An 18615-nucleotide genomic window follows, 5' to 3' on the forward strand; every position below is an offset into this window, starting at 1 on the left:
AAATGTTTAGTGGTCACTTTCTAAAATTACTGCTAAATAATATTTCTAGTATTTTTTCTAATAATTATTTCTAAAATTATTTTGAAAAAAGCAAGGGTTTTTTTTGAGTTGGAGTCTTACACTCTTGCCCAGGAATGCAGTGGCACGATCATGGCTCACCACAGCCTCAACCTCCTGGGCTCAAGCAATCCTCTCACCTCAGCCTCCTAAAGTGCTAGGATTACAGGCGTGAGCCACCACACCTGGCCTTACAAGTTTTAAAGAGTTTCAACTGAATTTGTGACAGAGATGAAATCATTGGGTTTCCATTTTGACAACACACATAGCAATATGCTTTAATAATACCCCAAATGTGCAAATAGAAACTCAAAACCGGCCGGGTATAGTGGCTCACAACTGTAATCTCAGCACTTTGGGAGGCAGAGTTGAGAAGACTGCCTGAGTCCAGGGGTTCAAGACCAGCCTAGGCAACTTTGGCGAGACCTAGTCTCTAATACAAATCAAAAAATTAGCCAGACATGGTGGTGTACGATTGTGGTTCCAGCTACTTGGAAGGTTGTGGTGGAAGGATCACCTAAGCCCAGCAGACGGAGCCTGGGGTGGCCATGAGCGTGCTACTGCACTCCAACCTGGATGACAGAGTGAGACTCTGACTCCAAAAAGAAAAAAGAAACCCCCAAAACAGCTGAGTTCAAGAACAAGATAATTATCTGAGTAAAACTAATAGGAAGGTAAAGCAATGAGTGTGCTCATACCAGAGATCCACTAGATTATAGATTTAGAAACAGCAGTGGTAGCCCAGAAGTCAGTTCCTAAGGATAAAAAGGAATTTCGGTGTCATTCTCTCATAAAAAGAGACTGAAAGAGGACTAATGCCAGAACTGCCCAGGGGTTGTAGCAGTAGGAAAAGCCATGGACACAGTGAGCCTCTGAACCAGATTCAGTGATTTGATCTGTAATGTCCCTTATATCACTGTGGAGTGGGAGACTCAAAGCACCAGTATCTAATCTAGTTTCTCTGACAGACAGGAATGAGCACAGAGAGAGTAAGTAAATAAGACAAAAGGCTCCCAATTATAGTCAGAAAACCAAAATTCAAAATACAGAAATAAGTTTTACATTAAGAAAGACAACCTGGGGCTGGACGCAGTGGCTCGCGCCTATTATCCCAGCACTTTGAGAGGTCAAAGCGAGAGAATCACTTGAGCCCAGGAATTTGAGACCAGCCTGGGCAACACAGTAAGGCCTCACCTCTACAAAAAAAATTTTAAAACATGCTGGGCATGGTGGCCCATGCCTGTAGTTTCAGCTATTTGGAAGGCTGAGGTGGAAGGATTGCCCCGAGCCCAGGAGGTTGAGGCTGCAGTGAGCCATGATCATGCCACTGCACTCCAGCGTGGGCAACAGAGTGAGGCCCTGACTCAAAACAAAACAAAACAAAAAGAAGAAGAAGAAGAGACAATCTAGAAAGTAATCAGTAATTAAACCATAACTCCATATGAAACTAACTTTTATGAAGCAGCCTGAAAAAGAACTTAAAATAACTATGCTTAGTAGACTCAAGAGATAAATGAAGGAATAACTTCTATTTAAGAAACATTTAGCTGGGAGAGGTAGCACATGCCTATAGTCCCAGCTACTCAGGAGGTAGGAGGATCGTTTGAGTCCAGGAGGTCAAGGCCACAGTAAGCTATGCACTCCACCAAGTTTCAGCCTGGGCAATAGAGTGAGACCTGTCCCTTAAAAGAAAAAAGAAGAGCAAGAAATCATGAAAAACAGGCTGGGCTGGCACAGTGGCTCAAGCCCATAATCCCAGCACTTTGAGAGGCCAAGGTGAGTGGACTGCCTGAGCCCACGGGTTTGAGAATAGCCTGGTCAACTTGGCAAGACCTCATCTCTACAATAAATAAAAAAATTGGCCAGGTGTGATAGCATGTACCTGTAATTCCATCTCTTTGGAAGGCTAAGTGGGAAGATCATCGGAGCCTAGCACGTTGATGCTGGGGTGGCCGTGAGCGTGCTATGCATTCCAGTCTGGGCAACAGAGTAAGACTCCAACTCAAAAAAAAAAAAGGAAAAAAGAAAAACAGATTGTACTGAAATAAGAACAGGCATATATAAAAATAAAGATATTAGAAATACCAGAAATGAAAAAATATACATACAGCAAGATAAATTCTAGAGAATTAGTGACTTAGAAGACAGTTTACTGGGAAATTTATCCAAAATAGCATACAGAATGACAAAAGTACAAAGTATATATAAGTGTATGCTTGTGTACAGTATGGTTTGAGAGAATTCAACATAAATATAATAGGAGTTACATAAAGCAGTAATAGAATGACTATTGGGAAAAAATACTTAAAAGAAATAATATTTTAAAATTCTCCACTTTTGAAGAAAATCATAACGCCTCAAATTCAAAAATACATTCCAAACTATTTAAAAACCTCAGGTGATTTAAAGAAAAAAAATAGGATATCTACAAAGGAACATCAAGTGTAGCAAAGACAAGTTTCTCATTGGCAATAAGAAAAGCATTAGGCAGGGCACGGTGGCTCATACCTGTAATCCCGGCACTTTGGGAGGCGGGGGTGAGAGGATTGCCTGAGCTCAGGGGTTCGAGACCAGCTGGGGCAACATGGCAAGCCATCCTCTCTACAATAAATTTAAAAAAAAAATTAGCTGGGCATGGGTGGTACATGCCTATAGTTCGAGCTACTTGGAAGGCTGAAGCAGAAGGATCGTCTGAGCCCAGCAGGTTGAGGCGCTGTGGCGGTTGTGAGCATGTCACTGCACTCCACCTGGGCGATAGATGAGACTCTGACTCAAAAAAGGAAAAGCATTGAAGGAAATATCTGCCAAACAGAATTCTATACCCCATTAAACTACATTTGAAAGTGGAGGTAAGATAAAGACAATTTGAAATATGCAAATAGTACGTTGGCCTCCCAGCAACTCTCACTAAAAGAAATTCTAAAGAATGTACTTCAGCGAAGTTAAGTAAACCCAAAGTAGTCTCCATGAGGTGACTACTAGACACCGCAAACTAAACTCCTAGTCTTCTTCCACAAATCTACTCTCCCTCATCCTAATAAATGAATAACAAATCTATCTCTTCAGGAACTCAAGCCAAAAATTTTAGTCATCTTTTCTCTCAACTACCATATCTACTCTGTCAATATCCCTCCAAATTACATATTCAGATCACTTTTTATTTTCTCCACCATCTCTTTCCTGAAGTATAGTAATATCGTAACCTGTTAGCTGTTCTGTTTTCACTATTAGCATCTATTCTCCACATAGCAATAAGACTATCCTTTTAGAGAGTCAGATCACGTCACTCCTCTGTTCACAAGCCCTCCAATGGCTCCCCATTTACTCAGAGTAAAAGCCAAAGTCTGGACACAATGTCTTAGACAGTACAGTCTCCATTACCCCTCTGATCTCATCTTCTACAACTCGTTCCCTTGCTCACAACCACTTCACTCAAAAATGACTTACCTGATGTTCCTTAAATACTATAAGTCCATGTCTCTCAGGACTTTCACATCTAACATCCTGAATACCTGAATACCTCCAGGTATTCTCCAGGTGGCTAAACAACTAATGATTATAGTATTCACTATACCCTCCAACATGCTCAAGTAGTTCATGCTATTTTTTTTTTTTTTTTTTGAGTTGGAGTCTCACTCTGTCACCCAGACTGGAGTGCAGTGGCCGCTCTGGTGATCCTTCCGCCTCAGCCTTCCAAGTAGCTGGAACTACAGGCACGCGCTACCACGCCCGGCTAATTTTTTGATTTATTGTAGAGATGAGGTCTCGCCAAGTTGCCCAGGCGGGTCTCGAACCCGAGGGCTCAGGCAATCCACTCACTTCAGCCTCCCAAAGCACGGGATTACAGGTTGAGCCACCGAACCCGGCAGTTCACACTATTTTTAAAAATTGAGTAAAGAAAGAAGGTAAGGGGGAGAGAAGTTAAATAATTTGCCCAAGATTACACAGCAAGTGAGTGGCTGAAAGTAAATTAAAATATAAATTGACACCACAGCACTTGCTTAATAAAAAGGCATTTTTCAAGCATTCCCTGAATGCTCAGTTACACATTTGGCTTTGATCTGGCTCATGATAAAGATACTCTCTATTATTTGCTTCAGTGAATGTCATGATTTCATTTTCAAAAAGGATCTACTAAGCACCTAGCAGTTGTTTTGCACTATGCTATGCCCTAAAAACAGAACAGTAGAATAAAAATTCCCAAGGGCACATAATTCAGAAAGTGTTTTCATGTGGCTCTGGAATGCGTTACCAGGGTATATTGTTTTTAAGATAGTACCGTCCAAATCATGTTTTATTTGGGATACCTTTCAGATTGGTTTCGATTCCTGAACATCTACCACAGGGGTAGGGGTTGAAGCCATTCTTAATAAACTGGGTGATATGAATGGAAAACTAGCTGGAAAATTAAACTATCCTATAGAAAATCTGCTCAGGAGACAACTCATCTGTGAGTGACTTGAAGAGAACTGTGTCTCATTCGTTTTGCAGGTACTCCAACTCCCTTGGGGAGCTGGGGAAGTTTACTGCTGTTAAGAAATTGTTTTCTTACATTAACTGAATGATTCTTGGTGGCCTAAAGACATTATTTCACCTGCAAACACAAAGCAGCTATTTTCACCTTAAAATATAAAGTACATTTAAAACCAACACAGGAAGCTAAATTCCCAGAAAAGTATTAAGACCCAATTGCCAGGAAATGAATTGTGCATAATCTCAACTGAGTAAGGGCAAGCTTTATCTTTATTTACCAAATAATAATTTACTTACCAAGTTGCTATCACTAAAGGTTTTTAGCACAAGAAAGAAGAAAATCTTTTCCCTTCCCCATAAACACAAACTTTCGCTTTGTTAGGTTTAAGAACAACTCCTAGTGAAAATCCATTCAAATTAAGTAACTGTGTCGCAAAAAAAGTTCATTATTGCATTGTCAAAAAGGATCTATTAAGCACCTATCAATTAAAAAAAACTGTCTATTTTTTGATTGCTAATAAACTTTGACTTTACTATGGTTTTTGGTTTCTCTTTTCTTATTTTTCATGTGCTGACCATTTAAGTAATTTCAAATAATGCGAAGAAAAAAATAAGCTTGTTTTTGGGACACAACCAGAATTTGTCCCTAACCTTGATACAAAGTAAATGATATGCATTTACTCAAGTCCCATATCTTCAGTCATCACCATCATCTGAATAAAAACAGTAATAAACAATAATCTCAACAATAACAAACTCAGACTGGTTACTCAGAATAACCCACTTTTAGATTCCTAAAGTCCCATATCTTCAGTCATCACCATCATCTGAATAAAAACAGTAATAAACAATAATTTCAACAATAACAAACTCAGACTGGTTACTCAGAATAATCCACTTTTAGATTCCTAAAGCTCTGCACAGTACCTATCACAGTAAATGATACACCGGCAACCAAGGGAGAGGGAATAATTAATGCTGGTCTAAAACACAATACAAAGACAGAAGAGCTGTATTCTCCCATAGAGGTGAAATCAGAGGAAACTGAAAATATGGACGTATCTACATATTTAAAAAGCAAGGCTTTCAGGAAATTAGAAGGAAAGATAATCTGACAACATAAGAATCACTCCCAAACTCCTACCATATTAATGTTCTTATGAGGAATTCCATTTTTCTCAAAACACCCAAGTCCAAAGTTCTGCAAAGCAAAGCTTTTAGCTGCCTGTAATAAAAATATTCCATGCACTAATTTAAAATCATCTGTTTATGATACTGAACAAATTGATCTCAGGTCTCAAGCACAGATAGGAACAGAGTCAGGAGGAAGAGAATGGCAGAATAGAGAGGAATAGTATACTTTCTGGGAATAGAAATTTTATCTTCAGTTATTTTATATATTCATGAAGTTTCTCATTTTCCCCATCAGTTCCCTTACCTCGTCATGCAACTCCACCACACACACATATGTGCTTTATTTGTTCATAAACCTAAAGCTACTTACTCGGGGCCATACCCATTAATGTTTGTAATTCCCAAAAGACCTTTTATTTTTATATTCATGTGGTTGGAGACTCTCAGATGACAAAAAGATTTTCAGGGAGCACAAAATCCAAAGCCTGCCCCTGGCTCGCAAAGCCCTACACATCTGGACAATCTCATTCCGCTTCATCCTATACCAGTGTGTTAACATATCCCAGATTTGGCACTGGTCAGTCTCATCGCCAGGAAAGCTGTTCCCAAGAAAGTTGCTGCTGCTTGTCATTCAGGCCTCAGCTGAACTAGTTCTTAGGTCTAGGAGGAAAGAGCAACTTTTCCTTACCACCAAACTCAATCACAATACCTACAGTTGACAGATGGTTAATCTTATTATTTTCTCTATCTCCTTTAAAATAAAAGCTTCTGTGTATCAGAGACACACTCGGTCCTGTCCATTTCTCTATTCCCAGCCACTAGAACAGGGCCTGGCACCCAATAGGAAGTTCAATAAATATTTGTTGAATAAATGAATGACATTATTTACCGAGTCCGTTGAATGTCCCATTCTAATAAACCAGGTTGACAAAGAAATGACATAACTAGAAAAGAAAACAAAAGTGTTTTCCAATGACAAGAGGTGCCCCGTTAGAGCCAGCAGATGGAGGTCGCTCAGCTTCCTGAAACAGGTATAAACACATTCAGCAAACTTCCACATACCAAGGTCAGAGCACTCAGATAACTTCTACTGATATCCCCAGCCAGCCTATCAAAATCAACTCCATTACCCTAAATGCTACCCCAAGAGATAACTTTTTTCTAAGACTCAAAAATAAAATCAAGTATAGGGTTCAAAACAAGTATAGCTCAGATTCATGTAAAGTGTTATTTTAACTGAGGTTTGTATACTTGTGAACGTGAGGTAGAATCTAGGCTTCATATGGTCAATGTTTCTGAGTTTTAACAGTAGATATAACATTTAAGTCAAAGTTAGAACCCTTTCCCTCCTCTCTGAAGGCTCCCCCAGACCGATGGCTTCAGCTATTTCCTGTTTGCCTGACTTTCAAACATGTACCTCTAGCCAGAGTGACCAACTGTCTCTGTTTGCATGGCACTGATGAGTTTCCCAGAATGCTGGACTTCTGATGCTAAAAAACTGGGGGAGTCCCAGGTCACCCTATCTCCAACCCTGACCCCTCTCCCAATCCCCTGACCTGTATTTCCAACTGTCTGCAACCTCATCAGGCAGCGTCCCAACACCATCTCAGACTCAACATGGCATTAGACTTCCTCTCAGCAGGCCCTGCTTCTTGCCTTGCTTTTTTTTGTTACTGGCACTAACAATTCTTCCCATCACCTGGGATAGACAGTTTAGTAAGTGGGCCTTTGTCTTGGTCTTTAATTTCTGCCTTATAAATTATCTAACTTACTTATCTACTCCCAAAGATTAAAATGCTAGGCTGTAGGGTACCTGATCCCAAACCAGATGAAGTGAGGATCAATGGGAGGTCCAAGCTTCATCTGTATGATGACCACTTATGTACTTAATCCTGAATTGTACATCACTTTTTTTTTTAAATGCTATGCTAGAAGTTCCTCTAAGAACAAGGTCCATGTTTTACCAATATTTGTATTCTCTATAGTGCCTTCCTATCACAATTCCTTATATAAAGCAGGGATCACTAAACTTTTGTTGAACTGCTAATCTCTCAAACACCATGAAGCTCCAGAAAAACGTTTGGATTCTAGTCAGAGCCACTTGCTGGTTCTGCCACCAACTAGTTGTATGAACAAATCACTTGATTTTTTCAGTGTCGAAGGATGAAGATAAAATCATTATTAAAATGCTTTGAAAATTCAATGAGACATTACTCTGTGGGCTACTGCTGGAAATAGAGAAGGCAATAATCCTAAAATATATAAGTGCCCAAAGCTCCTAATGAGAATGTCCCCAAAACATCTCATCATGGCCCCACACAGTCCTGAGTCCTTTGTTTGGGGTCTTCACATGCCTCTCTTGTTCCACAGAGCTCAGTGTTTCCTGTGTAGACCTGAGCAACTGTCTCCAGTTTCACGATGACTCTGGCCTACCATATCCCGCTTTCAGTGGTCAGAGAGCTCATCTAACACAATGTCTGACACATTATACAGAGGGTACCAAAAAATGTCTACATTTTAAGAAAGGAAAACATTGTATTAACATTCTAATACTCGATATATACCAATAACAAGATGAATGCAAGTCACGCGTGACTTCTGCAATTACAAGAGGTGCTCAAAGTGGTTACTATCAGCGTCCAGACGTTTCTGATTACAGCAAACTACTGCTTGGGCAACATTGGCCAAAATGACCACCTGTATTACCATGCATGCCATTTCCACCTCCCAAAGTACCGCCAGTGTAGCCAGTTTTCTACAGTATGTCACATCCTTTAATGTCCCTCCCCAGGGAAAAATCAAGGGGTGTCAAGTCAAATACCTCTTCAAAATGGCCTTGTGCTCCTTAAACAACAACTGCACTTCCGCCATTTTCTTTGACTTTCCCGCCTAACACATGGTGACGCTAGCATTCATTTGATTAGCAACATCTTTTGAGCAAACATTGTACTATACACATTGCTACCATAACTCAGTCCAACTTCAAAAAGTAATAGATAATATCTCTTAAAATGTGTATGTTTTCTTTGATGTATACATTTTTTTGGCACCCCATAGATGTTCAAGAAATCTTTTCTTGAACGATTAAATAAGGCCTAACCAGTGTTGGTGCCAGTTGCTGTATATTAGCTGTGCCCTCAGGTAAGGACAACACTGAACAAACCAGGTGTAGACAAGGGGGACTGGACTTGCAAGGCTGCTCAGTGCTGAGGTCACTGCGCCTATAAGAAACACAATAGCCTTACCTAGAGTCTGACTATTCAATAAACCTTCTGTCTACTCTCCAGCAAGGAAAGATTACTTTATAAGGAAGCAATTTCAAAACTCCAGAGTTGTTGGTGTTTATGATAATGAAGGAACTGAGAGGTAAAAATGAACCCATGCAAGAACAATGCAGCAAACCCCAGTTGTTTGTTTTGGTTCCTCATCACACAATATCCGGGGGTCAGCAAGGAAAAGGGAAAGGTTCCCAAGTGAAGCAGTCTTCGGTTCTTTATGCCAACTCTGTGCAGTCTCCAGTGACAGCCGGGGAATTCCAAAATCCTGCTTTTGTTAGGGAATGCCTCTCCACTAAAAGAGCAGACATCCTTTTTGGCAGAAGGCTCTTTTGTTTTATTTGACCATAGCGTCAAATCAATACAAAATACACAGTGTCTTTAGCCTGTAAGTACATCATGAAATTGTGACTTTCTTAGAAGGTTCAAGGTTATCATAAACAACTCATTCACAGTAAATGTTAGTAATCTACAAAATACTCCTATGAGATCACTTTACCAGTTATAAAGGAAACTTACTAAAAATGTATCCAACTTCCCTCAATCTTTCATATCTGAAATCCCCAGACTTTCCCAATCAGAAACTAAAATCATTCTGTAGAATGAGCAAAAAATTTTTATACATATTTTTTTCATTAAAAATAAATAAATATATAAATAAAGGCTAACAGGAAAGAGATAGAAAGTTTTGCTGTTGTTGTTTTCCTATGCTAAGTGCTCGGTCTGAGCTGTTACTCAAAGTAACAGAAATGAACAGGCCAGGCTATAGCTGGTGTTCGGGCCTTTGTGCTGTCTTAAGCAGATCACTGAAGCAAATTATTGTTCCATAAACAGATTAGTCCAACTTCTATCCACAGAGCTATCTCACTCCTAGTGGATAAGTATTTTAAGATAAGCATAAAATCTGCAGACAAAAATCAAATTACATATGTTGTATATCCAACTAATTGGTCATTAGACTATTTTGTACCAATAAATCAGATTCCCTGACTACAAAGTGGCTTTCCAATGGTCTCATCCAACTATGTATAGCAACACAGAGCTATTTTTTTTTTATTGAGTTCTGAATAGTTATATTACTGTTGTTAACTGAGAAATGCTACCTACATTTCCCCAAATTCTTCCGGTATGGTTATTTTTTCTAACTTAGAGATTTTTCCAATCTCTAATTATTTCATAAGCTAAATTCTCCACTCCATTCATTCTTTGGTTAAGTAATATGTTTATTATTTCAAGATTCATGTTTATTATTTCAATTAAACTAAACACTAACAGATGTGTGCAGCAAGGTTACATGCATGTATATGCACATTTTAAAAAGGGAACGAAACCCTGAAGCATGAAGAAACTTTAAGCCTGAAAAATGATTTGCCCAAATGAGTCTCAGTAAAAAAGCTACATATCAACAGAAGCCATCTTAACCTCCCTCCCACTACCAAATATTGTGGAGGCTTACTGCAGGCTAAAACATCAGGGGGCTATTTTGAAGTCTCAGCTGCAGGCACAGGCAATAATAACAATGACCAAATCTAAATTGAATTACCAATCAGAGGCTCATGGGGAGAAGGGCAAGATACTGTGGATTAAAAAAAAAAGTTGTTGGAAGGATGTACCAGATAGTTGGTTCTCTTAATATTTAATATAATCATTCCCTGAAATCAAGGAGAAAAAATTAATATCAAAAAAGCTCTAAAACTTTACTATAAAAGCTGGGCTAGAGGTTACCCACTGACAACAAGGTTCCTCTGATAGTGTGTCTAAATGACAAAGTATTATTATGAGAATTTTAAAAAACAAGCGTTCAAATGTCCAGAAAAAATGTATTATCTAACTCAACTATGTAGTAAGCTTAAAAATAAAAACAAAGATTCAGGAATCACTAACAAATCACAAACCAAAGAAACAAAGACTTCGAATTTAAACATCAAAATATTCTAGGTTTCCCCAAATCCTTTTAGTTCACAATAGCAATGGGAGGCCTGGAGCGGTGGCTTACACCTATAATCCCAGCACTTTGGGAGGCCTAAGTGAGAGGACTGCCCGAGCTCACCGGTTCAAGACCAGCCTGGGCAACTTGGTGAGACCTCACCTCTATAATAAAAAAAAAAAAAAAAAAAAAAAATTAGCTGGATATGGTGGCACATGCTTGTAGCTCCGGTTATTTGGAAGGCTGAGGCGGAAGGATTCCCTGAACCCAGCGGGTCGAGGCTGTGGTGGTCATGAACATGCCACTTGCACTCCAGACTAGGTGACAAAGTGAGACTCCAACTCAAAAATAAATAAATAAACTTTCATCAGTTAACTATAGCTACTGTGATTCAAATTCAACTGAAAACTTTTTATGCTCAATTGAAAAATATTAGTGAAAAGATAATTTCTCCTGCCTTTTTGGAGAATGAAAGACTAAATCTCTAAAAAAATATGCAGTTGAGCAAGAAATAAATGTAGAATGTAATATATGAGGTTTGGGGGAAAAGTCATTCAGTTCTGAGTAAAATAATATACAGTCTTTTCTAAACTTTTATGCATACTTCATTTGGCAAATGTGTCTAAGTAATACATTTATTTCTCATTAAGCATACTATGAATTTTATTTGAAATACTAATAATTTAATAAAGAATAAGTGATAAGTCACTTTGGGGAGCCATATTCTTTCATAAGGAGAAAAATCCTTTAAATTTCCCATTGCTTTTTTTTTTTTTTTTTTTTGGTATCACAGTCTCACTCTGTCGCCCAGGTTAGAATGCAGTGGCACTCTCATGGCCACCACAGCCTTGACCTGCTGGGCTCAGGGAAGCCTTTTGCCTCAGCCCTTCCAAGTAGCTGGAACTACAGATGTGCACCACCACACCCAACTAATGTTTCTTGAATTATTGTAGAGATGAGGTCTCACCAAGCTAACCAGGCTGGTCTCAAACCCCTGGGTTCAGGCAATCTTGCCTCTGCCTCCCAAAGTGCTGGGATTACAGAGCTACCGCGCCTGGTCCTAATGAAAGTTTAAATACATTTTTATATTATTCTTTCCATTGCAATTGTTGATATCCATTTTTTCAGGCCAATAATGTGCAAATGATTGTAATTATTGCAATAAATATTTATAAATTAAGCTACATTTCAATAAGTAGAACTATTCAAATATATGAAGTAAGACATCAGCTCATAAATCTCCCTTTTATATTTAGAATTATAATCAATGATTTTATCCCTTATTTATGGTTGAACAAATTAAAGTTTGGATTCCCCAACTTAACATCCTAGTTTAGAATTCTGTTCATTTTCATTGAAAAAAAGACTTCAAATACTAAAGCCATAAAGAATAAACAAGCAGACATGAATTTCATCAGAAACTTGAATTTAGAGTTATGACTTAATGAACTTAATCATGCCAATTAAATGTTTAGGTAGCTAATTATGCAAAGGCAAGTAATTATGTTTTTGAAAGAGAATATGAATATTTTGTCAAATTCTAAATAGAAAGCACGATGTAAGAAAATCAGATTACAAAAAACTAACTTAACATACTGTTTGTGTGTATGTGTGTCGCAAGTGTTATTTTCAAAAGATTATCAGAAAGAATTATGTCTCCCATTCCTATTTCTTCTCACATGATTATTTAATAGTGAAGTCAGTTTATACTTCAAGACATTTTGAACAATCCTATTAAAAACCAATTCAAACACTGTGGCTCATGTTTAACTCTTCAGTTATTTATCCATTATTTATCCATTAATCTCGGTAAGTGCTTCCTTCCTTAGCACAGCTGTAGTTCAAGAGGTAGCCAGCAGTTGGCCTCCATCTCTGTGGATTTTCCGAACGCCCAGATTTCTTTTTGCAAACTTTTAAAATGCTATATGCCTAAACAACTTCTTCATAACTTAAGAGCTTATAAAAAACTTTCAAAAGGAGTCCAAAAGAAACAAATTTTCTTTTAAAAATAAAAACCAAACAAAAGAAAGCCACACACACTGTAAAGATGTTCTCTGCAAAACATTCCGTTCAGCAGATTTGAAATGTCTCCAAAGGGAGCAAGAACTACTTGGTTTGAAAGCAACAGTTGAGAACTCATAACAGGCTGGTTAAAAGCCAATAGTGACAGTCATGAGGAAATCTTTCAAGTAGATTAGGAGTGGCTGAGATACCCGGCACTGGGCCTTCCAGAGTCTCCCCATTTCATTTATTTGGAATGTCTTCAACTGTACCATTCAACCAGTTGCTCAAAAGCCTCTTTCCTTAGTCCTCCATTCTTTTCTCTTTTTATGCTTTAACTGCAATCTTACTATGATGTTTCTGGAGACAACTCAAAAACCTACATCTCTGTTTCTGTTCTACCACCCAAACTAAACCCTTATCTCCAACAGCTGACTTAAATATTTCCACCAGAATATGCCATCATTATCTCATACTTAACACATGCAAAACAAACTTATTCATCTTTATCAAGCCAACTCCATCTTTCAGTTTTCTTGGTTCTGTTAACATCAATCCCATTTTTCTGGTGACCAGGTCTTAAAACCACAGGAGCAAATGTGAACTCCCTGGTGATCTCCATCATTTGCATTCAGTTGATTCCAGTGGCAGACTGCATTTTTCAAAGATGGCCAGCACAATATCTCCCATCCACACATATTTCTACAATATGATCTTGCCACTTTGCCATCACAAGGTGGATTAAATCCAGGCTGGCCTAAAGAATCACTTACAATTAATAGAATATAACTGAAGTAACGCGATGAGACTTCTAAAGCTAGATCTGAAGACTATGCATATGGCTTCTGCCAGGTTCTCTTGGAATACTACCTCTGGAGGAAGCCTGCTGTCATATAAGTATTTCAACTACTTAAGACTGCCATGCTGAGTGAGAGGCCACATGTAGTCCCAACTAGGCTTAGGCTTCTAGCTTGTCCCACCAAGGTGCCATAAATGTAACTGAAGCTGTCTTGCATCCCTGTGGCCAGTTTGTCTGCCAGCAACTGAACTCAATAAATATACTAAGGAGAAGAATCACTCAGTTGAGCCTTGCCATAATTCTTGACACATAAAGTCATGAAATGTAATCAAATGTGCCCACAGCTTTCCTTCTAACCACACAATACATCATGGGTGGTTGTTGCTACATTTACATAGGGCTAGATGTTAACTAAAACACCACATTTTTGTCTCCATTCCTAGAGTCATTATCATAAAGAAAGCCCTCATCACCTCAGATCTAGATTGTTATAACTGATTCCAGGCTATAATCTGTTATCAAAATCTATCTAACCTAACACTCCAACCAAAAACTACTTTTACACACCAACCCACAACCAACATCAATCTCATAATGTTTTATATTTGTAGGAAACTCTATAATGCAAAAGTGTGTATAAAATGTCGTTGATGTCATTGCTGTTTGATCCATACAACAAAAGTCAGAGATCTGTCAACGGGCAAATATTCTTTTCCTTAGAGATGAAGCGATCAAAGGCTAAAGAGGCCAATAAATGGAATGAATACATAGAGAACTAAGATCTTAAGTCACAGATCACTGCTATTCCTCTATTTTATGATGCTTCCTATGACCTATTCAGATAAAAAATGTTTGATGTCTCTCTCCATCCCTACTACAGCAAATCTATTTTCAAGGTACTCTTTAATTGTGCCTCAGTCTATCTACTTGTTTGGTATTTCCTGTTAACCCTACCACCGATATCACCACTACATGAAGGTTGGCTTATTTATTCACCTCACATCAATACTGATTCTAGCCTCTGAATGCTTAGTGACAATGGTTCCTTCTTTTTCTTCCTATTTACTTAAACCTTACTCATGCATTAGCACAAATTCCACCTCCTCCACAAAGCCCTACCAATCTACCCCTGTTGCTTTCTCTCTACTATTCCTATAGGACTTGTAAATTTCACCCCAAATTTGGCAGTCTTATCTTTTCCAAGTGTGTTGGTCTTACTTTCCAGGCTGGTATTCAGTCAACATCCGTCCATACCCATACATATAGTAATGCTGAGAGCACAGAGCCAGTGTTAGTTCTGACCAGTCAGTGCTCAAGACATGGCTTTTGTTAAACATTTTAAATTTCATCTCTGCTTATTTCCCAAACTAAACCATAGCTCTTTAATAACAGAAATTTTGTTTTATAAAAAAGTATTATATCCGCCAAACCAAGTGGTATTAAGCACACAGCCAGTATCCATACACATATTTTGTTAATTGACTCGATTATAGTGGAGCATGTTCTGCTGTGAGAAAAAATATTCATACATCATGTCTCCATCGGCAACAAAGACTCGAGAAAGTAAAATACTCTCAAGATCACCAGCTTAATGCCAGGGACATTTTTAAAGTTATCGTTTAACAACATTTTGTGCACCTCATAACTTTCAAAATGTTTTTACCTGGGGTGTGAAAAAAAGTTTCAAAAATATTCAGGGAGTAGATGTCTTAACAGCCCAAAATAAAATGTTTGCTGAGGCTACAAGGCTGGGAGAACCCTGCTTCATTTCAGAAAATTTCCAGGTGATAGAAATGTTTTCCTGGAAAATACTGCCTGTTATTTAGAGAACACTTGCCATGAACACTTAGTCATTAAGTAATTTAAGGTTTCTTCACAAGCTCTTTGGAGGAAATCTATTATATGAATGGATGAAATTATCAGTAACTATGTCAAAAAATTACATTTGATTAAATATATGAAATATACCTAAGTGTTTTTCAGGTAAGAAGAAAAAAAAATATTTTATACTTCTTGGTCTACTTACTGATCTTTTAAAAATTTCTATAAGATAAAATTATGAAGAAGAAAAAAAATCCTTAAGCGTTTCCTCTGTTTGTAACATGTGCAACTCAAACAATTGCAGGGCTTATTTTATTCCAGACGTCAAGTAATTTTCAAACAGACAAAATATTTATTTCATTCAACAAAAAGAAATAGCAATCTCAAAGTTATTTTTAGCAAAATCTTTTGAGTTTGCTTCAAATCACCTTTCAATGAGAGAGCAACTCGGTTTGGACATTTCACTCAATCATCTGCAATAAGTCATACAATGAAACCTAAGAAAACAATTTCTTCCAAGAGCTTTGTAGCTAACCAAGTCTTATTCTTTTAAACATCAAAAGACATAACTAAATTATACTCCAAGCATGTGGTTTGTACATTTAGTCTTTTTAAAACATACACAAAGGGATATCTGTTTTACCTGTTTAGTATTTCAGTGAGTTTCACAAAACCAGTATAAGCCAATTCAAATGCACCTCTGTGTCTGGATTGTAAAAGGTGTTGTTTAAAGTAATTTCCTATTTCTTTTACCTGAAAAAAAAAATTGAAAACAAATGTTCAGTTTATGCTCACTTTTATAGATATATTTATATCAGTAACATTGTTTAGAACTCAGGGCTAGATGTCCATCCATTTAGCACTCACCACGTGACAGGTAGTGCTTAAGCATTTTTCATCTTTCACTTAATCCTCACAATAATTCCATGAAATAAGGACTATCATCTCTACTTCCCAGTGGGGAAAATGAGGCTCAGAAAGGCTAAGAAATTTATTTAAGGTTACATAGCAGGGAAGTGGTAGAGCCAGAACGAACTCAGACAGTGGGGCTCTGGGTTGATCACCTTTTTTTTTTGAGTGGGAATCTCCAGGCTAGAGTGCAGTGGCGTGCTCACGGCCACTGCAGCCTCGACCTTGACCTGCCGGGATCAGGCGATCCTTCCGCCTCAGCCTTCCAAGTAGCTGGAACTACAGGCGTGCACCACCATGTCCAATTAATTTTTTGATTCACTGTGGAAATGAGGTCTCACCAACCTGCCTAGGTTGGTCTTGAATCCCTGAACTCAGGCAATCCGCTCGCCTCAGTCTCCCAAAGTACTAGGATTACAGGCATGGGCCACCGTGCCCGGCAAGAGTTGACCATTTTTAACTGCTATGCTAGACCTGCCTCCCTCTGCCAGCCTCACAAACCTCAGTGAATTCTGTTAGCTCATATCATTCAACTCCAACAGCAAAACACACAAAGTGACAATAGTTATACAAACAGGTCTAGGGGAAATAGAAATGTCTAGCACATAACAGTATTGAACAAATGCTGGTTTATTCAAGACCAGGGTCAAATCGACTGTCAATTTAAGCAACAAGAGGCTGGGCATGATGGCTTATGCCTGTAATCGCAGCATTTTGGGAGGTTGAGGCAGGAGGAATGCTTGAGGTCCTGGAGTTTGAGACCAGCCTGGGTAACATACCAAGACCTCCTCTCTACAAAAAAAAAAAAAAATTAGCTGGCGGTGGTGGCATATACCTGTAGTCCCAGCTACTCGGGAGGCTAAAGTCAGAGGATCCCTTGAGCACAGGGGTCTGAGGCTGCAGTAAGTAGTAATTGTGCCACTGTACCCCAGCATGGGCAACAGAGTGAGGACTCAACTCAAAAAAATTTAAAAATAAAAATAAGCAGAAACATAATATTTAAATTTGATTTTTAAAATGGAAATGTCCCCTGAAAACTCCAACTCAACTGCCTTTCTATTAGATACCAGTGAATTGCTACTTAAACTTCACAAAAAGTTTTATTTTGGGATAATATCTTTACAAAATAATGTTTTTGTTTCTTTAAGTTGGGGTCTCATTCTGAATCCCAGGCTGGAGTACAGTGGCACAATCACAGCTTAGCACAGACTTGACCTCCTGGGCTCTGGCAGTCCTTTCACCTCAGAATCCCCAGTTGGGACTACAGGTGTGCACCACCACACCTGGCTAATTTTTTAATTTTTTTGTAGAGAAAAGGTCTCTCTTCGTTGCCCAGGCTGGTCTTGAACTCCTGGATTCAAGACATCATTCCACTTTAGCCTCCCAAAGTGCTGGAATTACAGGCATTAGCCACCAAGCCCAGATAATAAAATAATTTTTTTAGCGATAACTATTAATTTTTATTGCATTTCCTTCCAGTCTGTTTCTCTTTTATGAATAAAGTTCAATGTTTACTCACAATTAAAAGCAAAAAAACCTCTTGGCAAACTTAGAAGAGACAAAAACTTCCTTAACCTCAAAAAGAATACCCACAAAAACCAACAAGTAAACATAACATACAATAGTGTGTGTGTGTGTGTGTGTGTGTGTGTGTGTGTGTGTGTGTGTGTGTTTAATCTTCATTAAAATCAGGAAAAATATAAGGATTTCTGCTCTCACAATTTCTACTGGATTCTGTTCTGAAGTCCCTACCCTGCCCAATAAAATAAGAAATAAGAAGTATAAAGACAGGAAGTAAAAAAAGCAAACTTGTATACTTTCACATGACATTACCTACATAGAATCTACACATAATTTGCAAATAATTAAAATAATGGAGTTTAGTAAGATGGGTAAATATAAAACATATATTATATATATATATCAGTTGTATTTTTATAGATCAGTAACATAAAAGTTCAAAGATGTACCTTGAAACAAACATGCAAGCCCTTTTATGGAGAAAGATTTTTTTGAACATTTAATTTTTTTTTTTTTTTTTTTTGAGTTGGAGTCTCACTCTGTCGCCCAGACTGGAATGCAGTAGCCGCTCCCGGCCACCACAGCCTCAACCTGCTGGTCTCCGGCGATCCTTCCGCCTCAGCCTTCCAAGTAGCCAGAATTACAGGCATGCGCTACCAAGCCCGGCTGATTTTTTGATTTATTGTAGAGATGAGGTC

The 18615-nt window shown here is 38.2% G+C and overlaps 1 protein-coding gene across 4 annotated transcripts in view; it reads right to left on the reverse strand.

Annotated features, from left to right (window-relative positions):
* Nucleotides 1-18615, reverse strand: part of THADA (THADA, armadillo repeat containing) — a 355753-nt gene that overhangs the window by 280088 nt on the left and 57050 nt on the right. For all 4 annotated transcript variants that reach the window (XM_008069947.2, XM_021718159.1, XM_021718154.1 and 1 more), the window contains exon 22: nt 16131-16240. In XM_008069947.2, the coding sequence (XP_008068138.1) occupies nt 16131-16240 (110 nt within the window). The remainder of the gene's footprint in view (nt 1-16130; nt 16241-18615) is intronic.

This window comes from Carlito syrichta, unplaced genomic scaffold (genome assembly GCF_000164805.1).
Source record: "Carlito syrichta isolate Samal-C Ts95f unplaced genomic scaffold, Tarsius_syrichta-2.0.1 Scaffold111520, whole genome shotgun sequence".
In the NCBI taxonomy this organism is placed as follows: domain Eukaryota; kingdom Metazoa; phylum Chordata; class Mammalia; order Primates; family Tarsiidae; genus Carlito; species Carlito syrichta.